The 27469-nt window shown below is 39.4% G+C and overlaps 1 protein-coding gene across 3 annotated transcripts in view; it reads right to left on the bottom strand.

The window, feature by feature from the left end:
* Nucleotides 1-27469, bottom strand: part of LOC136268204 (polyubiquitin-A-like) — a 160188-nt gene that overhangs the window by 46207 nt on the left and 86512 nt on the right. For all 3 annotated transcript variants that reach the window (XM_066063483.1, XM_066063482.1, XM_066063484.1), the window contains exons 5-8: nt 19933-20160; nt 19628-19855; nt 10906-11148; nt 7900-8346 (exon numbers count right to left, since the gene is read on the bottom strand). In XM_066063483.1, the coding sequence (XP_065919555.1) occupies nt 7900-8346; nt 10906-11148; nt 19628-19855; nt 19933-20160 (1146 nt within the window). The remainder of the gene's footprint in view (nt 1-7899; nt 8347-10905; nt 11149-19627; nt 19856-19932; nt 20161-27469) is intronic.

Below are 27469 nucleotides of genomic sequence, written 5' to 3' on the forward strand. Positions count from 1 at the left end.
CGGTGACAGGCACGTAGCTGCTATTGCATTTTCGAGCCTTTGTTGTAATCTGTATGGCTCGATGTAGGATTTTTGGCCCCTGCAGCTAACTCGAGCCTATCTGGGCGAGAGTTCCATAGCCCAAAGAAAGCCCATAATGGGGTAGCAGGGGGTTCTAAGTGGCTAGTTGGAGTAGTTTAAATCTTGTCAAAATGATCATCTTGTTTGAGCTTGGTTTTCCTATCACCCAGATGAGGTCTTGTCACCTTTGATAGGCGCTGTTAAGCACTAGCACATGTGTCTGCCTATTCCGGCATGGCTACCTGGCCACCTCCATGTAAACCGTGCCAGCAGCGTAGTTTAGGAGCTGCAAATAGCTATTAGTTGTTGATACTGGCCGGTATAGAAAGGAATATATTTCAAAACATTAAGTGAGTGATGTTGTATCAGTGCCATGCCCTGGTCTGGTGAGCAATCAGCTGTTAGACTACCCGAGCTTCATTGATACTTAGCTGCGTGACACTACAGTAGTACTGTAGCCTTTGTTTGATTGAAGTTTTATGGTCATAGTTTTGACTTATGACTTATGCTAAGACTACTATAGGTGTGTCACCAGCGTGGTACAAAGTTGGCAGTATCAGTAGCCGTAGCTATATATAGCTTGTTATTAGTCTATAATGTACATGTGTATGCAAGTGCATTTTAGTGGCTGCATGGCCTGTTGGATTTTAGCATTGTAGTCATGTGATGACCTAGCTGATGTGCAGTTGCACTCTGTCCCCAGCTCACAATGCAGTCATAGTGAGTAATATTTGCTCACCTACTTGTGCACTCTTGACACACTCATAACTGACGTGTTCCCCGTATCCAGAGAATTGAGGCACAGCCCAGTCTGATGTGTCTATGTGTCACTAATTTGATACTGCTTAGAGCAATCTCACATCTCTATTTATAGTGTAGGTATGTGTGTTAAACATGCCTGGTGTGATTTCAATAAGCTAGTGCATGATACTGCTGGCATGTGGTAGTGATCACATAGCTTAGTACAACTTTGTCTTGTTGCCTGAAGCAGTGCTACTAGATCTAGACTCACTCAGTTGCTTTGTTCAGTGGTCACCATAGCTGTTATAGTGTGCTGCTTATCTGTCACATCCTGACTAACTGGATATAGAATATGCCAGTACGCTTTTTTCTTTTTTTTTTGATTGCTAGGAGTTCTAGTCAAGGTGTTCCCAGCAAGTGAGCTGTACTAGTAGCAGCTGGTCATCTTGATTATCGGTTATCGATTTAGCTGATATGTGTGTACTGTACATGTGCTACTGAACATCGCTGCCACATCTAGCTACAGCAAATAATGTAGTCGGGTGCTAACACTCAAGTTGATGACTGACTCCACTGTGCTGGTCACTTAGCAGGTACAGTCATATGCTCTCAGTGTAGCTGAAGTGTGCTTAAACTGTGGCCGCAGCAGCTGCAAGTCTTGCCATTTAGTGGTAGTGATTAGCTGATGTGTCACTGTACCATGCTACAAATGTAGCTGTCCTGTCATTCAGTTAAGTAAGTAACTGATATGCCACTGTATAAGCAACTGAGTAGCTGTTATGTCTACTGCCATCGATGTTGTCATGTATAGCTGATACTGAACTGCGCTACCACTGTATAGCTGTCAAATATACTGCAAATGACACTGTCAGGTGCTACTGTTATAGCTGATGCAGATACTAGGCCTTTATGATTAGTGTGGGTGAAGAGGAGTCTTTAGAGCACATGGCTGGACATGCTAAGTATGTAAGATTTTGCAGAGACCAAAGCCCAACCTCATGCGATTGCTATGGCCACTGTACTGTATTACTGACATAGTTGTCTCACCCACTGTGACTGATACTAAATGATAATGATGCAGTCAGGTGAGAAAGCTCATAACTGTCCTGTGCTATTACTATCTGTAAGATCTGTCAATGGTGCAGGTACTAATAATACAACTGATGTGTAGCCGCAATCACGATGTGGTCATCCTGGCATGGCTGTTACATCTACAACTAATGCGTCAGGTGTTTTCAGTATGCTGTTGAGATTCCTGACATTTCTGCTGCACATTATTCGTAGTAATATATCTGATGTGTGGGTGTAGGATCGTGACATAGCCAGATGTTACATCTACTACAATTGATGCAGTCAGATGTAACAATATACCTGATATATGTGACTGCACAGTGCTACTGATGTAGCTGTCATGTCCACTGAAGTTGCAATTGATGTAGTGAGGGTGTGTGGCTATGCTGGTGATGTTTCTGCTACCTCCATTGTAATTGATATAGTCTGATGCTAACAGTATAGACTGTACAGTGCTACTGGTGTAGCTGTCCTGTCCACTGTAGTTGATCATGATGCAATCAGGTGATGATATAGCTGATATGTAGCTGCACTGCTGATGTTTCTACCACCTCTGCTGTGACATGTTCCTATGCTAACAATATAGCTGATGTGTGGCTGTTGGTACAGTGCATGGTAATAATGTATAGCAGTACTATGGCTGTCCCATTTTTCATTTTTATTTTTTACCACTGATGTAGTCAGAAGCTAACAATATAATGACTGTACAGTGTTATTGACGTAGCAACTACAGCTGATGCATGCAGTATAGCTGTCGTGTAAATGTGTGATGACAAGAGGTCACGTTCACTGTGATTGATAGTCAGGTAGCTGATGTGTGACTGTACTGCGATAGCAACATAGTTATCACATTAATTTTACTAGAATTGATGTGCCCAAGTACTAATGTCTTAGCAAATGTGACTGAAGAGCACTACCAGCAGTGTCGCGTGTACTGCGATCAGGTGTTACCTGCGTTGCTGAAGTGTGACTGTACTGAGCTACCAGAGTTACTGTCACATATTTACTGTGATAATTATTGGTGTGGTCAGAGACACATATAGTTGATGTGTGACTGCAATGTACAGTTGTCCTATTTAGTGCAGCAGGTGCTGCCGATCAACATTGCTAATGTGTGACTATGCACCACCAACTTGCATGTCACTTTCTTTTTTTTTGTGGTTGATGCAGTCATGTGCTACTCGTATTACAAGTGCTACTGATGTAGCTCATGTTTGTGTGCTATTGGCATAAATTGTATTACCAGTGCTACTGATGAATATGTGCTGCTAACGGAGCTCATGTTACAAGTGCTACCGACGTAGCTCATGATTATGTTTGTGCATCATTCATGTTTGAGAGCTACCAATGTAGCCCATGGTTGAGTACTATGAATGTAGCTCACATTTACTGATGTAGCTCATGGTTGAGAGCTAACGACATAGCTCATGTTTGAGTGTTACTGGCGTAGCTCATGTGTGAGTGCTACTGACATCACTCATGTTTGAGTGCTGCCAACTTACCTCATCTGAGTGCTACTGACATAGCTCATGTATGGCTGCAACTAATGTAGCTCATGTCTGGGTGCTACTGATACAGCTCGTGTTTGAGTGCTACCAGCTTACCTCATTTGAGTGCTACAGACTTATATAGCTCATGTCTGGGAGCTCCTGTCTGGGTACTATCAATATAGCTCATGCCTGAGTGCTACCGACGTATAGTAGTTCATATTTACGTGCTACCGACATAGCTCATATTGTGAGATGTAGGCTCATGTTTGAGTACCAACTTACCTCATTTGGGAGCTACCAACAGAGCTCATTTCTGGGTGCTATAGTCACTCGTGTCTGGCTACTAGTGATGTAGCTCATGTCTGAGTGCAACTGACAGCTCATTTCTGGGTGTTACCGACATATTGAGTGCTACCGATGTAACTCAGATTTGGGTACTGCCAATGTAGCTCATGATCATGTTTGAGTGCTGCTGACATAGCTCGTTTAAATGCTACTGGCTTAACTCATGTTTGAGTGCTGCCAACATAGCTCATGTGTGAGTGCTACCAACGTAGCTCATGTTTGAGTGTTACGGACGTAGCTTATGCTGTGTGAGTACTACCGACATGGCTCACGTTGTGAGATGTAGCTCATGTTTGAGTACCAACTTGAATGCTACCAACATAGCTCATGTCTGGCTACAACTGATGTATCTCATGTCTGGGTGTTACTGACATATTGAGTGCTACCGATGTCACTCGGGTTTGAGTATTACTGATGTACGTGCTACAGATGTAGTTCATGTGTGAATGCTACCAATATATTTTTCTATTGTTGTGACTCACGTTTGAGTGCTACCGACATAGCTCATGTGTAAATGCTTTTAACTTACCACATTTGAGTGCTACCGATGTAGCTCACGTATGGGTGCTACCGACGTAGCTCATGTCTGGGTATCACCAGTGCAGCTTCTGTCTGAGTGCTACCGATGTATAGTAGTTCAGTTTGAGTGCCACTGACATAGCACATGTTTAAGTGCTACTGACATAGCTCATACTGTGAGATGTAGCTCATGTTTGAGTACCAACTTATATACCTCATTTGAGTGCTACCAACATAGCTCATTTCTGGGTGCTATACATGTCTGGCTACTAGTGATGTAGTTCATGTCTGGGTGTTACCGACATATTGAGTGCTGCTGATGTAACTCAGGTTTGGGTACTACCGACGTAGCTCATGTTTGCAACATAGCTAGTGTTTGACTGAGTGCTGCCAATGTAGCTCATGTTTGAGTGCTACTGGTGTAGCTCATGTGTGAGTGCTACCAACATGGCTCACATTGTGAGATGTAGCTGATGTTTGAGTACCAACTTACCTCATTTGAGTGCTACTAACATAGTTCATGTCTGAGTGTTACTGACAGATCATGTCTGGGTGTTAATGACAAATTGAATGCTACTGACAGCTCATGTTTAGGTTTTAATGACATATTGAGTGCGACTGATGTAGCTCGGGTTTGAGTACTACTGATGTAACTCACATTCAAGTACTATTGACATAGCTCATGTGTGAGTGCTACTGACGTAGCTCGTGGGTGAGTGCTACCGACATAGCTGATGTTTGAGTGCTACTACCGACGTAGCTGATGTTTGAGTGCTTCTACCGAAGTAGCTGATGTTTGAGTGCTACTACCAATGTAGTTTATGTTTGAGTGCTACTGACAGATCATGTCTGGGTGTTACCGACATATTGAATACTACTGACGGCTCCTGTCTGGGTGTTAATTGCTACAAATGTAACTTGGGTTTGAGAACTAGATGTAGCTCATGTTTGAGTACTATTGACATAGCTCATGTGTGAGTCCAACTGGTGTAGTTCATGTGTGAATGCTACCAAAATAGCTCATGGGTGGGTGCTACCGACGTAGCTGATGTTTGAGTGCTACTACCAACATAGCTGATGTTTGAGTGCTACCGACGTAGCTGATGTTTGAGTGTTACCGATGTAGCTGATGTTTGAGTGCTACCGACGTAGCTGATGTGAGTGCTACTGACGTAGCTGATGTGAGTGCTACCGACATAGCTAATGTTTGAGTGCTACTGACGTAGCTGATGTTTGAGTGCTACCGACATAGCTGATGTTTGAGTGCTACCGACGTAGCTGATGTTTGAGTGCTACCGAAGTAGCTGATGTGAGTGCTACTGAAGTAGCTGATGTTTGAGTGCTACCGACGTAGCTGATGTGAGTGCTACCGATGTAGCTGATGTTTGAGTGCTACTGATGTAGCTGCCAATCCACCTGGCCCCAACTGAACCAGGCCTAGCTATCATTCCCCTTTTCCCTCCCTCCTAGGGACTAGACTTAAAAATGTGGAATCCAACCAGTTTAATTTGTGGTCAACCAATCCATAAATTCCTTTCAAAAGAAAATTCCAGCAACCTTACCCTAAAAAGGTCAGGTACCCTCTACGCCTACCTCCAGGATGTACTATACTTCACTCCCTTCCTGTGTGAAGGGAGGAGAATGAGTATAAAATTGATGACTGGTTAGTGGGGACTTCCGGTGGTAGGTGATAACTCACTCGGCGAGACAATACTGGAACATCTACCGATAGAATCAGTTGTGCTGATCTGTGTGTGCCACCGCGGCTAGAGCGTTATTGATCAACTTGAATAGTGCCGGAAACTTTCTTGAAGGTCTTCATGGTCACATTCTGACGGTTATCACTGTGGTTCGCAGGGTAACAGTAGAAGTTGATACCCTACTAGTCATCACGATATCATTCCGTTTGAGGTAGAAATCAAATATCATTGCTCTCCGTCTCGCACTTTTACGCACGACGAGTTGAAGTTCGATCACACGAGCCAACAAATGGCGCCTTCTGCATCACGTGCGTAATTGGCTGGAGGCGTGCGTGATTCTTTTTGTGCTAACCACAGTTAAGCTATTAACCTCCATTATTACAATTAATCATTATGACATCATTACGTTTCATGTATCCTACAAGATTGGTTCAACTTTTACCTGAAACAAGTGTTGATTTCAGTTTGTGGTGCTAGCACTGCTAATATACAATGCCTCTCTAATGGACCTTACAGTCAACTCAAGGATTCTGTGTTGCTGAATTTAATTACTTTACTCGAAAGGCTAGTTTATCACTAAAGGATGCTGGCTTCATTTACTATGGTATGGTACGTAGATTTGCACTGTATCCATTCTACGCCCATACCAACGCATATTTATTGCATTGCAATAAACTACATTTCTTATACAAATATGTCTATCAGAACACTGTAACTTGTCACTGTTCTATCATACATGACTGTTGTATTAGAGTGACTGTTGTATTAGAGTATATCTTGAGTCAGCCAAGGGGTGAGCAGCTAACTAGACCAATAAGGAGTGAGGTGATCTTGTTTACTGTTAAGGTGGCGCTGAACTGATTAAGGGCAGCCACACAAAGTTAATTGTACAGTATGTTTGTGGTAATGCTTGAACAAATGCGGAAATTCATAGACTACAGCGAAGCGTCTCAGTGGACTAACAGAACAAGCTCTGTCAGATCGCCCAGCTACTTTTGTTGATACAACTAATGTTATTCACACTTTAAAACTATTAGCTTGTTACAACTCTGATTAACTCACTGACGAATGGCACCAGATGCCATCGCGTGATTACTGTTATACGGACCGCATCCTGATCAACTACACCGTCTCCTTTCTCGCTAAATAACTTCAAAATTAAGCACTGCAGACCATCAAAAATTGGTATAGGCACAGTAGGGATATAACACTTCTTATTGTTTTGCTGTGATTTAATATCGTGCACCACTCCAGCTTGTTTCAGTACTTTTTATCGATGCGCTATTGTCCCTACTCTAGTTGAAAATTCCAAAATTTTCTGTGTACTTGTAATTTTATAGGTCTACTAATTACTACTAGATTGTGGGTTCAATTTTTGTACAAAACTAGCCTGCCAACTTTTAGACCATTTCAACTCACCACTCGCTAACATCTATTATAGGAATATGCCAGTGCAGCGTAAGTGTGAGATAAGTATAAAATGCTCACAAGCTTCTGTCTCAAGAGCATATAGTACTCAACATGCACAATCTTCTTTTGAGTGTCAAGTGTGAGTGTGCAAGATGCAAGATGCAAGTGATGAGTGGCAAGCAAGTATGATGTTGTATTTGAGCAGTATTGTACATACACCTAGCAAGGACACAGCAGCAACCTTATCAACTTAATGAATATTACTTGATATGCTGTCTACAGTATTACATTTTCTATCTTCATTGTTACATATATAGTCCAATCACATGACTCGCTTGATCAATCAGTCTTTAACAGACTTTACAGATTACATAGTAATAAGGTTTCTCAGGCAGACATAACAGTGTCCTTTGTACAGCTAACTACCAACCCACAACCATCAGCTGATGGTGGTGGATTGACCAATCGGCAACATGCATACTGGAGGTGAGCAAACTTAACAACACTGAATAAATCATTCAATAGCAATAATACTAGATTTGTAGGTATATTACATAACTTACTCCTGATTCTTAGCACAAGATGGAGAGTTGATTTCTTCTGAATATTGTAATCACTCAAGGTATGACAATCTTGTAATTGCCACCCCGCAAATATCAGTCTTTGCTCATCAGGAAGAGTTCCTTCTTTATCTTGAATTTTAGTCTTAACATCTTCTATGGTATCTGAAGCCTCTACTTCCAATGTGATTGTCTTTCCAGAGAGGGTTTTCACAAATATTTGCATGAATCTTGGCACTATATGAATAGTGCTTTCATCTGTAATGTTGTAATGGCTTAAAGTGTAATCATCTATTAGTTGGCATCCTGCAAATATCAATCTTTGCTGATCAGGAGGAGTTCCTTCTTTGTCTTGGATTTTATCCTTAATATTTTTTACTGTATCAAAAGCGTCTGTTTCCAATGTGATGACTTTTCCACTCAGGAATGTAGCAAATATTTTCATGTCATCTATACGTATATTTGTACAAATATAACAAATGCAATAAAGAAATAAAACACACACAAAGAAATTTGAATATTAGTAGAGACAAAAACAAATTCAATCTGAATCCATAATCATAATATATAATTCATTTTGTACTTCAGTCACATAGCCAGCAAGACTACACGTGGATTAAATTTGTAATGCTATAGGTCTGTTAAAAATGTTTACTTAAAATGCTCTTGGTGTGGATTATGCAATGTACACTTGACAAATTAAAGTAGAGCACACTAGATGAGACCACTTATTTAATGTATCTATGTATATACACATATACAACATACAGAAAACAGCAGTCATGGCAAATAGTTGTATAGTTATACACATCACATTTGCCAAGTTCTATTATTGTCTAATTTTATACTAACCACAATTGTGGCATAAAATGGAGAGAAACAGTACACAATACCACTTTAGTGTGGGCATCCAAAGGTAGTCTCATATAGACCAGACCGACTTTTTTTCTTTTGTGTGTGGGTGGGGAAAAAGTGGTCTGGTACACTTCTGATAGAATTTCTGTGTAGCATTCCACCAGCTCTACACTGGGTGCTGATTGGGCTGTGATGATTGTACTACAAAATATGATGCTCAGTAGTGAATGGCTTTACCAATCAACACCCACTGTAGAGCTGGTGAAACGCTACACAGAAATTCTTTCAGAAGTGTACCAGCCATTTTTCCCCCACCTATACAAAAAAGAAAAAAAAGCTTCTCTTGTGTTGATGTGTTCTGCAAATAATTCCAGCACAAATAGTAGACTAAGCACATCTATAGCTGTAAATCCATTACTCTGATTACAGGTACCCACCCCTAAAATAATTATTTTTGTGAGTGCCATAGGAATTTCAGGACGAGTGTTAAGCTATTTGTTTTTCGTTTTTTTTGCCATTCTTTCATCCCATACTCACGTCATGGCTATAAAGGTACGTGCATTAAACCATTGCAACATATAGTCACCATTATATACCGTAGGGCAAATTATTTTCGAGGATAAAAATTTTTGAGGATTTCGTGGATAATTTGTGAACTGCGAAAATAAATATCCTCAAAATTATGTTCTGTTAAAACCTCGGTTGAAACTGCAGTGGCAAAATTTTTGGTGTGTAGGTGGTGGTGGAAAAAAATGCTTCGAGTGAAAGGTCAAGGCTCCTTTTCCATTACCTATGGTAGACTTACTAGACTAGCTATACTGCTCAAATGCAACGTTGATCGTCTCGTGTGATTTTTTACTAATTAGCTAAAGGGCAGGGCATCCATTTCATTCTCAAGTATTCATCCCAAACAAAATGGGATGGTTCCACGTCCTTTAATTAGCGAGTTTTAAAAATCACTTGTTTATCAGTGCATTATGGACTCCATTAATGATGGTACACTTACCATACATAGGCATAGCTATCTGAAATCATTATATCGTAATAATAATAATAAGGAAGTGGTTACTGAACCGAAAGGTTTTTATTTTTGCGTCTAGTAGTTGCCCCGAGTATTCAACTTTAGGGGATATGTCTAGTAGTTTCTCTGAGCATTCGACTTTAGGGAACGCAAAAAATTGCGTCAGGGTTAGGGTCGGGTTCGGCTTTGGTTTCTTCTTTACCTTTAGGTTACGTTCTTCTTACTATACATAGTGAGACTACTACGTGAGTAACATTTATAAGGTAGAAAAGTAGGGGTAGCGGTTAGCTAGCAGCAGTAGCACAGTGGTTAGCACACTGTCTACAGTTTCAGTAGTCCAGGGTTCAAGCCCAGGTTGAGATTTGTGGGTTTTTTTTTGTTTAGTGACTCTTTTTTTGTCTAAATTTTACTGTCGATTCAATAGCGAGTCTAGCTTATTGAATCGACTTTCGGTTCAGTATCCACTGCCTAATAATAATAATAATAATAATAATAATAATTTCATTTAGCCCCTTTGCCCTTGAGTAGCTACTAAAATTGATTACACATCTTGAGAAAGTAGTTGGCATGCGCTATGTGCCTTGATCAAGCAAATTGTAAATTTTGCTGTTTGCCTGTAGCCTTGAAATTTTTTTCCACAAAAATTTTTGTTTACAAGCAAAAAATTTGAGAATCCGCAAAATTGAAAATAAGTTGCCCTACGGTATAAGAAGCTTCAATTGTTAATCACAGTGGATATCCGTCTGGCAGTCACATGAGAAGAATTACCAGTGAAGAAGAAACCAAAGCTGAACCTTTAATGCTAACCTGACACTTGCCTGTTAAGTATAATGATGACTTTCACTGTCTGTAGGAAAGTAAGTTTTTTGGGTGAGTTCGAGGCAAGCTAGGATTGGAGTGAGTGAAGCAAGTGTCCTGGCAAAGCTGGGCCAACCCTAGCTTGCCTCAAACTCACCCCAAAACTTACCTTCATACAACTAGTGCGTTTGATACTCGAAGTATGGGTGACACTGCAGGACGGATATCAAACAGAAATAGCATCTGGCTGCCAGACAAATATCCACTGTGATTGTTAATATCGTGCAGTACTTCTTACACATGATATGGTATAAACCTAATCTCAATTTTCTAACTTTTTGATGTTATCATAAAGCGACCATAACCAGATGTAAAAAAATCAAGTGAGCGGGTATCACCCTCTAACATTTCCTTTCCTGAAAAAATCAGTCTATGCTGTTTGGGATCAAATTCTGCTATCTTCTTAATTACACACTTTAATTCTTGAACTGTATCTAAATAATTCCTTTCCAGTAAAATAGTGTTTCCAGTGAGAACTTTCAGAGAGATTTCCATTGCTGGATGATTTGCTGGATTTCCTAAAGAAATGAGTGTCATACATATTATGTAAGTAACAATATAGCTATTACGTTTTTGACATTTAGATACATTGAGGAAGGTACACTCATTTAATTACCTGTGTAATGAACAGTGACTTTGAACAACAATTGTAATTGAACCGCATATTACTGTATGTAACATTGATAGGATAATGCTGCAATCTTGCGTGATGTAATGTTATAATGTAATAGTGATTGTAAGTAAGTGTTAGAATGTATCCTATAATTCTATGACTATAAAAGCATGTACTATTGTACAATGTTGTACTATTGTACAATGTGTTAGTCTTTTATGATCACAATGGCTGGAGGAAAATAGCAACAATAATACATGGTGTCAGAAGTGCAACCTTAAGCTTATTCATGGCTACTGTCAGCCTCTGCCCTCCTGCTCCGTTTAATTTCAGAAAACCTGAAGAGTGGAAGAAATGGAAAAGCTGTTTTGAGCAATATTTCCTTGCTTCTTGACTGTCAATAGAATTAGCCGAGCGACAAGTGAGCAGTTTACTGCATTGTATGGGCGAAGACTCAAAAGCCGTGTTAGCCACTACATGTATCAGTAACGAGAGATAAAGCAGACTACAGCAAATGTTAGAGATTCTGAAGTTCAATGGATATTTCAAAGTTCGGAAAACCCTTGTTTTGAATGTTCCATGTTTAATCAAGTATGCCAGTTTTCAGACGAATTAGCTGAGCAGTTCATCACAAGGCTCCATCTACTAGCTGACAACTGTGAGTTCGGGAATTTACAAGATAAGCTGATCTGTGATTGTCTAGTAATTGGAATTCACGACAAACAATTATCTGAGCAACTACAGATGGAATCTGGATTTAACTTGCAAAGACAATAGTTAGACAAAGGGCAGCAGTACAAGAGCAACAGTATGCTCTGAAACATCTAGTGGACACTAAGCTACAGATGGACGCAGTGAGGAAAAGCCACATCTCCACCCATGAATAAATGTAACCTCCAAAAGGGGAAATAATCTGCAGCTAGACAATTATCTTCAAAGCAAAAGTGTAGAAAATATGGCAAAGCCCCTCACTCCAAACAACAGCACCCCAATAGAGATGCTACATGTCACTGATGCAGATGTCTGAGTTACTGCAGCAAACAGTGTCTGTCTAAAACAATGGCCAGTGTAACCTCAGGCATGATCAGGTGATCAAGACTTTGACCTCAATGGAATGTGCAAGTCACTATGAAAAACACAAAGGTTTTGTTTAAAGTTGATACAGGTGGGCAATTGAAAACAGTGGAAATGGAAATGTGCAAATCGTCATATAAATGTAAACTAGAGTAAAACCTTTGTTTAGTGGCCACCTCTTAAAGACCACCTTCTTATAAAGACCACCTCTGTACAAACTCTACATTATAATTGGATCTCAAAGATGGCTAAGGCATACTGACAACTTCATTGACACCTTGTATAAAGATCACCACTTTACAAAGACCACCTATTCACATTGCAATAATAGCTAGGGTTCAAACATCCTATGTCAGACTGCTTTATTAAAACAGCTAAAAAGACTAGACTCTTCATTGATACAGTAGGTAGTAGTGTACTAGCTACATTTCACTTGCGCAGAATATTTTTGTATGACACACTCTGGTACCATACGCTGGTACAAACTAAACGATGATGGTAAATGACTTGAGTGAAGTGTGGACAAAGAGATGACATCGATATGAGTCATGAAATACATGTTTGAAGCTTACCAAATATTACGATGTAGAGAGGTGGTCTTTATCAAAGGCGACCACAAAGTGGTCCTTAGCCATCTTTGAGATCTAATTACAATGTGGTTTATGTACAGAGGTGGTCTTTATAAGAAGGTGGTCTTTAAGAGGTGGCCACTAAACAAGGGCTTTACTCTAGAGTACATTTATATGACAATTTGACTATTTCCGTTTTCCATTTCCACTTTCCGTTTCTGGTTTCCATTTCCACTGTTTCCAATTGCCCAACACAGGTATAGAAATTATTGCAATGTCTGAGTCATCATTGAATTCACTGAGTCACCCAGGCAAACTGAGAAAAACAAAACAAACACTTTGTGGACCAGATTGTAAACTACTAGATTCCCTGGGAACAGTCAGTCTGACATTGACATCTAATGAGAAATCATGTGCTCAGCAAATTTGTATCATTCGCAACTTGAGAAATAATCTTCTAGGTTTACCTGAATTGCAGATGTTAGTCCAAATTTATGTCATGGAGAAGACTATTCCAGATCAGTTATTAACAGGCTTAAGCAACATGCATGAACGTAGACTGAAACCAGATGCAAATCCTATTCCCTGTTTACATCCAGACACATACGTATTCCTTTGAGATCTAAAGTTTGAAATAAACTGGACTGAATGGTGTTATTTCAAAAGTGGAGACACCAACACCCTGGTGTGCAGGCATTGTGGTTGTACAAATATGTGTAGATTAAAACCCTCTGAACAAAATTGTTTTAAGAGAAGTCCATCCTCTTCCAAAAGTTGAAACCACTTTAGCTTAATTATCAGGAGCCAAACTTTTCGTAGCTTTTTGGCAAATTCCACTTGACCCAGACTCCTGATCACATTCCTTACAGCATTTCAGGGGTGGATCCAGACTTTTAAAAAGGGGGGTTCCATTCTGGAGTTGCAACTTCAGCCTAGCTGTAAGTTGAAGACCAAAAAAAAAAAGGTCATCACCTGCTGACTATAGCTGCCCCTCACCATAGGTGCCCTCAACAACTATATTTCCTTATTTATAACTAGATACATAGCTTGCTACACTGCTCCTCAAAAGACTACTGTGAATGCTCTATTAGAGTATCTCAATTTGACTGCTTTATTAGAGTATCTCGAGTAAGAAGGGCTCTTTCAAAAGGGGGGTTCCATGGAACCCTTTGAACCCCCCCCCCCCCCCCCCCCCTGGATCCGTCCCTGCATTTGGGAGATTTTGCTTTAATGAATTACCTATTGGGATCTCAAGTGCACCTGAACATTTCCAGAGATGTATGTGTAACATTCCTGCTGGACTACCTGGAATTGTTTGTCATATTGACTACGTCCTAATTTTTGGTGGTGATCAATTGTCTACAGAATAACTTGCAATGCAATGTAATTCTATAGTATTTGTTAATTTAAAAATGAAGTAGGGATCTATGCAACAAAAAGTAGTGAAACAAGAGATGAATGATGGCGTTACAACATAGCTCAGTGGGAAGTCCCTACTTTGGCATTGAACTAAACAATAATAGCTATTATGCCAAAGTAGGGACTTTCCCACTGAGCTATACTGTAACACCATCATTCATCTCTTGTTTCACTACTTTTCGTTGCAAAGTGTTGGTGATCACCAGAGCCGGATTGACCACAATGCGCATTAAATCTGGCTTCATGTCAATTCATATTGAGAGATCGAGAGGTGAATTGGCTGGATTCAATGCACTTTAGCTCAATTAGCAAGGGAGCACTGTACAGTCTCCACGTAAAGTATGACTATTGTACCAAGACCAAAGTAACAGTATACATAGTGATACACTCAGCTTGTGGAAGTGATATTGTGATATTGAGTGAGTGACAATAGAGTAGTGTACCGTTCTGTAATCATCGTGCCTAGTAAGGTTTTCTTGTAAGAACTCGCCAACTTCTTGGCATTCAATGTGTAATCATACAGTACGATAGTACTGTATATTAGGGACATCGAAGGTGTGGGGGCGATCCATGATATAATATAACCCAAAAACCTGCCGCGATTTTTCCTCACAACGACATGACAGTATTGGTTGGGTAAAACCAAGCCCAAAAGTGTCTTCAGATCGACCCGAAACGTTTCCGTCAAGTTGCTACAGAATTTTTAAAAAATTTAGTCAATGGAATTTTCTACTGCCTGCCTACCTGCCTGACGCCTTCAGTCAAGCGTAGCGGAAAACTGGCTACAGCTACAGCCCTAATTCTTTTGCAGAAACGTTTCTAGATCGCTTAAGAAAAAACCTTTGGTATATTGATAAATATACAATGCTTGCACTATTGTCTTACCTTTTATCCTTCTTTACCATGGCCATCAGTCAAGGTTCTACCGCTGAGTGTTAATAGACTACAGTACGGCTTCCATACCAGTGTATATTGCATCAAACTATTCGAATACTCGTGGTCGCTGGTTGTACCAAAAACACATGCGTACATCAGACTCGCTGTTGATATCGATCAGAGAGAGCAACTCATGGCGAACTATATAGCAATGTGTAAGTCAATAAATATAGTTTAATTAGTAACAATGTTAAACTGAGTCGGATCATCCAGGTCCTGCTTTACAGATTATTCGGGTCTGACCCTACGTGCTAAATTAAATGTGGATGTGTTACCACACATCATAGCGTAGCTCTGCTTCTTTCGTGAGCCACACCCACTTACGTAAATTACTGTCTGTAGACATATGGTAGCCACGCCCATGTAGATATGCACGAATCTACGTCCATTATTGTCTGCAGGCTTATGTAGAGCCACTCCCACTGATCAGTTGTTATTGTATGAGTCATAATCTAGTATAATAGTGCTGTGAGTAACTCAGCAGATATTTAGTGGTCATGAGCTTGCAAAAAAACTTTACAAACAAGTATAAGAAAAAATTGGGAATTTTAAATTAGATTAGGGACAATGTATAATGCTGCAATAAAAAGTACTGAAACAAGCTGGATCGGAGTAGTACGTAATGTCCAAATACTGTAAAACAATAAGAAGTGAATATCCCTACTGTGCATCTCACTTACACTTGTAGCAATATTCCTTGCTGTGAAAACTCTTCTGACTCGAAGGAATATGAAGAAGGTAGTACGATGACAACACCACGTAAGTTTTGCTACGTAATTGTATAATTAATCCACGAGCCATACTATAAAAGTAAATTGAATTCAGTTGCTGCTCATGTAGTGTGAAATGGATCGATGCACATTCGAACCACTTCAGTCTGACAACAGCTGGATGTGAAAAGGCTTTTATCCCAAGAGAACATGGATTTGGGGGCAACCTCAAGCTGAATCTTTTGAGAAACTGAAAGCTGAAATTGCTACTCCTAGAATATTTCTCACTATGATGTGTCAGTGGATGCTGAAATCAGTGCAGACGCCTCAGCTTATGCACTAGGGGCTGTGCTACTACAAAAGCACAATGGTAAATGGAAAACCATAGCTTTTGCTTCCTAACACTAAACATAGACATGCACAGATTGAAAAGGAGGTGCTAGCCATAACTTGGGCTTGTCAGAAATTCTCTTTGAGCATGTCCTTGGAAAGCAGATTCAAATGGAAACAGATCACACACCTTTGGTACCTTTACTGGGAAAGAAAAGTCTATACTCTTTACCACCCCAAGTGTAACTTACGTTTTCGTCTCTGTTTGATGAAATTTGAGTATCCAATCAATCATGAAAAGAATTGTAATACACTCTCTAGAGCTACTGTGAATGATCAACTAGATTCACTTACCAAACTATTGGCTAAAGACATTGAACTGTTTATTCACACTCTTATCGACCTATTACCAGCTAGCAAAGATTGACTACAATTCTACCAGCAAACTCAAGCCAGTGACAATGTTTGTTACAAATTGATTGAGTGCTGTAAATCAAATTGGCCAACAAGAGGACCTTTGGGTAAATTTTGGCAGTTCCGTGGTTAGCTATCATTGTGTGATAATCTGTTCTAGGATTGTTGTACCAGATAAGATGAAAAATTAGACACTACAAAAAATGCATCAAGGATACCAAGGTATCCAGAGATGCAGACTTCGAGTTAACACTTCAGCTTGGTGGCCTAGGGTATCCTAGCTTTGTGAGATCCTGTCCAGAATGCCAACTAGTGGTGCCATGAAATGAAAATTTTCATATCGCGATACAGTAGGACCTCCATTATCCGAACACCTGTATGCCAGTTCAATCATAAAAGTGTTCAGATAACTGAATTTATGAAGCCCATTCATTTTTGTGTTCAACTACTCTAATAGAACACATACTTACTCTAGTAGAACCTTCACCTAATGGTGAAATACTCTAATAGAACAGTCGCTTATACTGCTCGGATAATTGAGGGTTCGGATAATCAAGGTCCTACTGTATCATGGGACTTGCATCACGATAATTACAATAATTATATATTAAATGAATTGAATTTGTGAATATGTCTATCTATTATACTTAAAACAAAGATGTGTTTAAGTTGACACTTCTTTATTAAGCATCACCACATGTTGTCAGAGACTTATATTTTACAAACATCAAGTTACTTTCCACTAAATTAATTTGTGTTTTTTGTATCACGATATGGCTTTTTCTCTATTATGATTATCATGAAATGTTACTATCACGATTATCACAATAAATTATACGATATATCGTGGCATCACTAGTGCCAACAGTCAGAAATACTATCTAGAGAACCAATGCTTCAATTTCCTCTTGCAAAAGTGGTATCAGATTTCTGCGAACACAAGAAATCAACCTATTTGCTGGTAGTTGACTACTTTTCCAGATTTGTTGAGATACAGAAATTAACCTCTACCACCTTATCCAGTGTGATCACTTATCCAAAAGCAATATTTTCATAACATGGTATTCCTGCTACTCTCATTACAGACAGTGGACCTCAATATTCCTCAGAAGAAATGAACCAGTTTTCGTCAACCTATGGATATCAACACACTTCCAGTTCTCCTCACTATCATTAGTCAAATGGACAATCTCAAAGAACAATCAAGAGTGCTAAATCTCTATTGTCAAATTCTCCTGATCCTTATTTAGCTTTACTCAACTAAAGAACAACTCCAATGCCATGGTGTGGATTCAGCCCTGCTCAGCTCTTAATGGGGCGAGTTATCAGGACAGACATTCCCCAACACACTAGAGTATTTCAGTCCAACTGGCCATACCTAACAGAATTCAGAGAAAAAGAGAGGAAGTATAGAAATGATCAAAAAACGGAACTACAACAAACATTACAGAACAAGATCTTTACCTGACCTTCCAGAAAACACTCCAATTTGGGTTAACATGCAGAATGACCAAGTTCAAGGAACTGTTATCTCATCCTCATCAGCACCAGAGCCAAAATCTTACATAGTGACAGTTCCATCTGGAGAAGTTCATCGTAGTCTCTATCACCTGAAGACCAGGAACCCAGGAAACTCTGAAGCTGTAACAAATGATAACAGTACTAGTGTACAGAGACAGATGCAAACTCGTTCTAAAACTGGCACTGAGATTTTGATGTCCACTACGCTATACAAAGGCTAGTGTTACAGCTTGGAAGGAGATGTAGTATAACAGTAACAATTAATAGGCTAATGCTGTAATTTCACATGATGTATGTAATGTTATAATGTAGTGATTGTAAGTTAAGTGTTAGAATGTATCCTATAATTGTATGACTATAAAAACATGTACATGAACTATTGCTACTAGACTTTTATCAGTCTTCTGTGATCACAATAACTGGAGGTAACAGCAACAATAATACAGTAGGGAGAGCTTTAATTAAGGATATATCACCATGTGAACAGTGTGTAAAGCTTTGTGTACTGAAGTGTTTAAGAGTTTAATGAAGTCTGGTTGTTCCCAGAGAAATATTTGGGGGCCTGTCTAAAACAGTGGAGATTAAAGGTGAACCTAAAATCATTGGGGGAAAGACAGAGATTCTGAAAACATCCTTAGAGAAAGGATTCTGATAGGTGGTAGGACAAGCCTTCAATCTGGTACTGACAAGGGTACTCTGAAAGTCAAGTTTCTCATGTTGCTGAACATTTTATATTGTTTGCTTTCAATGCTGGAAGTCATCCGAGGTGCGAAATTACAATTTTTGCCACAAGTAAGCAGTCCTGGACTGACTGGCAGTCATTGCAATGAGCAGTAAGGAAATAAGAAAGAAAATGCCAAGTTTTGCTTAGAGAATACAACCGTATCAACATTGAGAATCAACTCCGAACCGATCTTCAGCAAGCTGATAAGGAAGCCGCATGAATTAAGCTCAAGAGAGCTAAGGTTCTTTGTGAAGATAAACTTGCTTCATTGAGTGCTGAGCTTATGCTCTTGTAAACTTGTTACTGAAGGAGCAGTTTACCTAAGTTAGAATCCAAGCTGTGCATTCCAGTTTATTCCATCATTGTGTTATGAGATAGTAACAAAGATGGTGTAAGTTACATTCATGCCTGTATAAGACTGCATTTGCATATCATTTAATTATGGTTATTTTCAATATTATCACAGTACAAATTGATCTTTCTGTTGTTACCATACCATGTTGTAGCACTGTGGCTTTAGGGTTGAAACCATTCATTTGACTATCTAGAAAACGGAAATCAAATAAATTGAATTCCAAATATGCACGAACTTGTGGGGTTCCTGCAGATTCAGCGACATACGTATAATACAAACTACTTAGAACTGATATATGTAGTAGCTATTAGACGTAGTAGTGCAAAACAGACCTCTAAGCCTTAGTACCAGATGTAGAGTTGACTCTTTTTGGATATTGTAATCACTCAAGGTACGACCATCTTCCAATTGTTTTCCTGCAAATATCAGTCTTTGTTGATCAGGAAAAATTCCTTCTTTGTCTTGAATTTTAGCCTTAACATTTTCAATGGTGTCTGAAGCTTCTACTTCCAATGTGATGGTCTTTCCAGTGAGGGTCTTCACAAATATCTGCATGCCACCTAGGTATACCACATACACACATACTACCTTTACTGATACAATATATAATATGTACTTTTGTTATTATGCAACTTACCCCTAAGACTGAACAGCAAATGACAGGTTGACTCATTTTGAATATTGTAATCACTCAAGGTATGACCACCTTCCAATTTTATTCCTGCAAATAACAGCCATTGTTGATCAGGAGAAATTCCTTCTTTGTCTTGAAGTTTAACCATAACATTACTTATGGTGTCTGAAGGGTCTACTTCCAATGTGATGGTCTTTCCAGTGAGGGTCTTCACAAATATCTGCATGCCACCTATGTATACCACATACAATACTAACATATTTAAAAATTAACTAATTTTACAATTAGCTAAGTGGTCATAGAGATGGGTATTTGTTAGTGGTCATATAAACTTCAAGAGTATTATCTTAAAATCAGTGTTTTACATTCTAAAAGTGTTTAACTATATAACTATCTCATTCAGACCTAAAATTTTCTATATGCATCTGTGTTCCTGATAGCTAAAAACTAGGAAAGTGTAAAACATGAAGTTCTGAATAGACATAATATGCTAATATAACTGTCCTATAATGTGCAAGTTGGAAGTATTACCTTACTCATTGATCTGTGAATTGCTTTTTTCAATTTTAAATGTTGGTAGTAGTTGTCAAGACAATACACTGAAGAGCCCTTTTTGGTAGCACAGTGAAAAACAAGAAGACCATGTCCCTCAAACATTGCATATAGTCCAGTTGGCTGAGGCCCACTCAAGATACTTTAATAAAGCAGTCACATTAGTGTTAATCATAGCTGTAGCTATAACAAACAACTAAACAAACTAGCATAGTAAAATTCATTAATTAAAAAATAGCAGGGATCTAAGCAATAAAAGCTAGTGAGACAAGATTATATGAATGACAGTATTACACATAGTTCTGTGGGAAAATCCCTACTTTGACTTGCTAATGAGGGATTTTCCCACAGAACTACATATTATGTTGTTATACTGTCATTCGTATAATCTTGTCTCACTAGTTTTTATTGCTTAGATCCCTGCTATATTAATTTTACTAGTTCTATTAGAATATCAAACTTTACTGTTATATTAATGTGACTGCTGGAGTGGGCCTCAGCCATGCGATGCTTGAGGGACATGGTCTTCTTGTTTTTCACTGTGCTACCAAAAAGGACTCTTCAGTGCATTGTCATGACAAGCACCAACATTCAAAATTCAATTCACAGATCAATGAGCAAGGTAACTCACAAGTTGCAACACATTAAAGGACAGATATAATTATGTGACCGGATCTGCGAAAACCTGACACAATTGTGCATTTTTCAAATTTGTTTATTAGATACTAGCACTGGTACCTGCCCTATGTGCAGGACCATTTCACATTCCACATTAACCACAATAGCAAGAACCACTGCATTGGGAATGAAACATAAAAGATCATGTCCTAAAGTAGCATGCATGCATGGTGATTTCTTGTATAAATCTTATTCGACCATCATGCAAGCACTGATTAAAATGATGTGAACATGGGGTTAACTAAACAGCAGAATTGCTAAACCAATAATTATCAAGACATACGCAAATTATGTAGTGCTGTCCTTATCATGCAGTCACTGTAATAATGTGGTCAAAAAAGAGTATTAAAGCAGTTGTAGCTATACTGCAAGCAAAGGTTTGAGCAAACTTAATGCACAGGTACACACTTCCTGGTTATAATTTAGGAATTAACATCACAAAGAATTGGAGTTACAAAGAGAAGACACTTACTGTGCATGGGACAAACACACAGACAAACCAATACGTATACCTATATTCATGGTACCTGCCCTCCGTGCAGGACCATTTCACATTTTCACATTAACTGCAATAACATGTATCAGTGATTTAGGAATGAAGCATTGAAGATCATGTCCTAAACTGAGTAGCATGCATGGTGATATCATGAACCTTATTTCACCACCATGCAAGCCTAATAATTAAAGTGATGTGAACATGGAGTCTAAACAGCAGAATTATGTGGTGCTATCCTATCATGCAGGCACTGTAATAACGTGGTCAACAGTATTTAAAGCAAGTTGTAGCTATACTGCAAACAACTGAAGGTTTGAGCAAATACACAGGTACACATTTCATCACATCACAAAGAATTGGAGTTACAAAAAGGAGGCTCTTGCTCTAATAGAACACACAGAGACTGCACCTAATTGGCCTGCCCATGCCTGCCCTATACTTATCAAATGTGCTACTGTATACTTTACCAACAGTCCATATGTGGTGTAGCAATACCAGGATGCTATGAACTTACTATGAGAAAAAAAAGTTCAGTTAGCCAAAAAGGTGTATAAAACGAAAAAAAGTTTTGTCACTGGTGGGATTCGAACCCACACCCTACACAGCAGTAATCACATCGACTTCAGGGAGGTACTTTACCAGCTGAGTTGTTTATCGTGTGGTTAGCAATGGAAAGCAGCTGAAGTTTACTCTACATCATGACCTTCAAGGTGCTGTAGCGGACAAAGGAATACATGTACAAGCTTGCAATAAACTTTGCGACGTAGCCAGATGGTGAGCATTTCATTTCGCGTGTGAATTGTGTCGATACATGCACAGATTGCCGAGTAATCATCATCAATAGCTGACACATGAAAAAGTGTGTCACGAAAAGGTGGCACTGAGAAGAAAAAAATTGTTGTCATGGGCAGGAATCGAACCCGGGACCTCTGGGTTAACAAAAGTATAGAGAAAATGAATTACAGACACTTACTAAAACAATTGTAATATACGAATGGAATGGCATACACAGTAAAATTTGCATTATGATTGTGTTTGCCATGAATAGGGGAATTGATTACTGGGTAAGTTTGTCCTTTTATCACCTTTCTTCACTGCATACAAAGGAAAAATTTGTGAAGACCAATCCCATACAATGAATTGACGTGACATAAACAAATAATCATAACTTGCGAGTTATTGGGTTTACTACATTGAAACAAAAATTATCCAACTCCTCTTGAGCACGTGTCAGCTCCTACATATTGCCTGCTCCAGCTTATATGCAGAGCTGCATCTTGGTATTGCAAGCCACTTCATCACCCACCAACACGGCCAACCCAACGATTGTGCCACTATCATTAACTCTGGATTCAGGCCAGTTATCACTGCTAGTAGCCTAATTCTTGTATACCACCATGCCAATCAGCAGACTGATTGCTCCACTAGCCCTTGTCTAGACACTGTCAACCATTACCAAGCTGCTATATCATGTGACAACAATCATCACCACTTCTCTGCAGTCATCGATTGTGTTAACCACCCCCCTTCAGTTGACCATTGCCACTCCCCTACAGTCGACTGCCAGCAACCACACCTTTCAGCCAATTGTTAATGGTCCTCCACAACAGACTATTGTTTAACATGTTGTTGCCACTGAGACACTAATAGTCTGAGATACCATAAGGTAAGTAGAGTCCTTTGATGTACGCCATACCATGTTGTCATAGCTGTCATGTTACTTTTAATGTGTTACTGCTGCCTTGCTGTTATTGCTGCTATGGTCTTACTACTGCCATGTTACTATAACCATGTAACTGCTTGCATTTCCATTGAGTTGTTTCGTAAATACATTTTCTCCCAATGTTGTTTTGCATTCCTTTTTGCGTTATACTGCCACTTGTATGCATTGGTTTATCGTATGTCACTTCATGTTGTATGTGTTGCAGTCACTACCACTGGGTATGCCACAGTGTTCTGCATTGCCACAGTTACTTTATGTCGTTTTGTTCCCACCACTGTGTACTGCACAGTGTTGTGTTACCACATGCCATAGAGTTGCTTCATGTGGTTCAGTTGCCACCACTGTAAATGCCACAGTGTTATGTGGTGCCACATGCTGTACAGTTGCTCATGTTATACAGTTGCAGCCACTGTGTATACCACAGTGTTATGTATTGCCGCATGCTGTACAGTTGTTCATGTTGTACAGTTGCTGCCATTTTGTATGCCAGTGTTCTGTGTTGCCAAGTGCCGTACAGTTGCCACTACAGAAACTGCCACTGTGTATGCCACAGTGTTATGTGTTGCTGCATGCCGTGCAGTTGCTCACGTTGCACAGTTGCTGCCACTGTGTATGCCACAGTGTTCTGTGTTGCTACGTGCTGTACAGTTGCTCATGCTGTACAGTTGCTGCCACTGTGTATGCCAGTGTTCTGTGTTGCCACATACTGTACAGTTGCTCATGTTGTACAGTTGCTGCCACTTTGTATGCCAGTGTTCTGTGTTGCCACATGCCATGCAGTTGCCCATGCTGTACAGTTGCTACAACTGTGTATGCCACAGTGTTATGTGTTGCCACATGCCGTACAGTTGCTGCCACTATGTAGGCCACAGTATTATGTGTTGCCGCATATGCCATACAGCTGCTTCATGTGGTATAATTGCTGCAATTTTGTATGCCAGTGTTCGGTGTTGCCACATACCGTACAGTTGCTCATGTTGTACAGTTGCTACTACTGTGTATGCCACAGTGTTGTGTTGCCACCACAACTGCGTATACCACAGTGTTATGTGTTGCCGCTTGCCATACAGTTTCTTCATGTTGTACAGTTGCTGCCATTGTGTACACCAGTTTTCTGCATTGCTGCATGCCGTACAGTTTCTTCATGTTGTACAGTTGCTGCCATTTTGTACGCCTGTGTTCTGTGTTGTCATGTGCCATACAGCTGCTGCCACTGTGTATGCCACAAGGTTACGTGTCACCGTCGCCACTGTGTTGCCGCATGTCATACAGTTGCTTCATGTTATACGGTTCCTGCTGAGTGTTATGTGTTGCTGCATGTTGTACAGTTGCTGCCACTGTGTATGCCAGTATTCCGTCTTGCTGCATGCTGTGCCCCAAATTAGTCTGCAAGCTAAAGATATTGGAGTCTGTGCTTGCCTGAGATGTTAAAGAAGGGTTTAGGGTTGCTCTGATGACATTTATGGGCTTGGCTTTGCCTAACCAATACTGTCAGATGTTATAAAGAAAAAGTTAAGCTGATGTTTTGGGCGGTACTGTTGGGCAAGAAAGCCCAAACCATCATGATCCCTAATAAACAGTACTACCATACTGTATGATAACTAGTGTAGGTGCAATTTAAATCTTGACCTCAAAATGTGAAAGGGATGAATATTGTGATTCATTCGTATACATAACTTCATAACCATAGCACGCTCCATGTGGACAGTACATAATGAAAATACCGGGTGCAAAGAATGGGTAATTCCAGAATATTTTCAGCACTCATCTGAAGGATGCTTTGTAACTGTTTCATCTGCTGAATAGTTCACTGATCCTATCAATCGAGGTAAGCAAGGGAAAACTGTATAGTGTTAATATGCTTGTGCTGGAAGATAGTGACATAAAGGAGGCTGTGAGGAGCTACCATACATTTAATTATTTCTTTAATCAGGTCTGTGACCAGCAATGAAACAGACCTTCCTTTGACTTTTATAAAAGGAATTAAGGAATGTGTAATACAAGAAGAGTGTGTCTTTGCATTAGGTAAAGGTATACATGATTAGCTGAATCGAAAGTATTCAATTAATCCTCATCAAGTGCTTTTATTACATCTTCATTACCACAGTACTGATATATTCCACACACAGGGAAATTGCGAGCGAGTTTTGCAAACAACTTATTGTAAGGAACAGGTGCAATTGTATCATTCTTTTCATTTAGCAGGGGTGTAATAAGTTTAGCAAAGAATGTAGGATCTTGTTTTATCAAGTTACGCATAGTGTGTATTAGTGAGGTAACTTATCAAAATTATTGTTACAGAGTGGATAAAAGCACCATTTTTGGTACACAAGTTCTTTATGGTGTACTTGTCAATATTAGAAGGGGTGCCCACCAAACTTAATTGTGACTGGATCTGCAAAAAGGGGTCATGTAGCCACTCCAAATTTCCAAGTTTGATGAGTCATAACTCATCATGTGTTTAACCTATTGTCTTAAAATTACATCCAGGAATAGTGTTATGTTAGGAGTGTAAAGTAACCAAATTGCAGGCTGATACCATACTCACAAGTCAAGTTATGAATTGCCAAATACATGCAATTGGAAAGGCTATAAGACCAGATCCAGTCACAATTATGTGTTATGTGTGGACTGAAAACAAAATGGCCATCAAGTGGCCCCAGTATAGTACATTTACGGTATATCATACACTTGAATATGGAATGAAATGCACTTAGCTTTCCTATTTTAATTGTACTAGTAATAGCATGGGTAACAGTGAAATTTGGAATAAATACCACAAGTGCTGTATAAGAAATTTGCCATTTCCAATACAACAAGAGTGGTATTTATTCCAATTTCACTGTTATCCATGCTATTCCAATTGCAAGTTAATACCATCCAAAACAGCCAAGCTGTAAAAAAAGTGTGCGGCCCTCAGAAAGGCTATGGTGAAAAAAGATGTGAAATCCAAGGTGGCGGCCAAGAAATGGCTGTGATGGTAGGTTAATGGTAAAAATTTTAATAACGACAATTCAGGTGAATTTTTGTGCCAATTGACCAAGCGGCACCAAAATTCACCTGAATTGTTGTTATTAAAATTTTTACCATTAACCTACCATCACAGCCATTTCTTGGCCGCCACCTTGGATTTCACATCTTTTTTCACCATAGCCTTTCTGAGGGCCGCACACTTTTTTTACAGCTTGGCTGTTTTGGATTAGATTTCATTTCTTTTTGTATTTGTATACCCCAAAGCCGGCCTATGGCCAGCTTTGGGACTTTTTTAACCTATGTTTTTTTCTTTACTACAGGAAGAAGAAAAGATGAAGTAGATGTACTTTAAATATTTTATCAGTAAATGTACAAATTATATATACTGTATAATACATATGTGACCGGATTTGCGAAAAGGGGTCTTCCACACACATCCAATTTGCCAACTTTGACAATTGATAACTTCAGATTGGAAAGAGCTATTGCCTTGAATTTTGGACAGTGGTGAGCACCAATATAGCTGAATATGTGGTGAAATTGTCAGGTTAATATGTTACTTGAACACTGAGTTATGGTCTCCAAAGGTTACGGAATTGGATGTGTGTGGAAGACCCCTTTTCGCAAATCCGGTCACATAATATTATATTGATTACAGAAATCTCTATGGTGGTTTCTTTGTAACTGAACACTCTACAAGGTGACTTCTTCTAATTGCTCTCTCTACAGGGTGAATTGTTTGTAGCTGAACGATCTACAAGGTAACTTCTTCTAGCTGATCTCTCTACAGGTTGATGTGTTTGTAGCTGAATTCTGTATAGGTGATTTGTTTGCAGCTGAGCTCTTTACAGAATGGTTTCTTTGTAGCTGAACTCTCTAAAAGGTAACTTCTTTTAACTGATCTTTCTACAGGGCAATTTGTTTCTGGCAGAATTTTCTACAGGGTGATTTCTTTGCAGCTGAACTCTCTACATGGTGGTTTCTTTGTAGCTGAACTCTCCACAAGGTAATTTCTTCTAGCTGATCTCTCTACAGGGAGATTTGTTTGTAGCTGAACTATCTACAAGGTAACTTCTTATAGCTGATCTCTCTACAAGGTGATTTGTTCGTAGTTGAAT

Source organism: Dysidea avara, chromosome 10 (assembly GCF_963678975.1).
Source record: "Dysidea avara chromosome 10, odDysAvar1.4, whole genome shotgun sequence".
In the NCBI taxonomy this organism is placed as follows: domain Eukaryota; kingdom Metazoa; phylum Porifera; class Demospongiae; order Dictyoceratida; family Dysideidae; genus Dysidea; species Dysidea avara.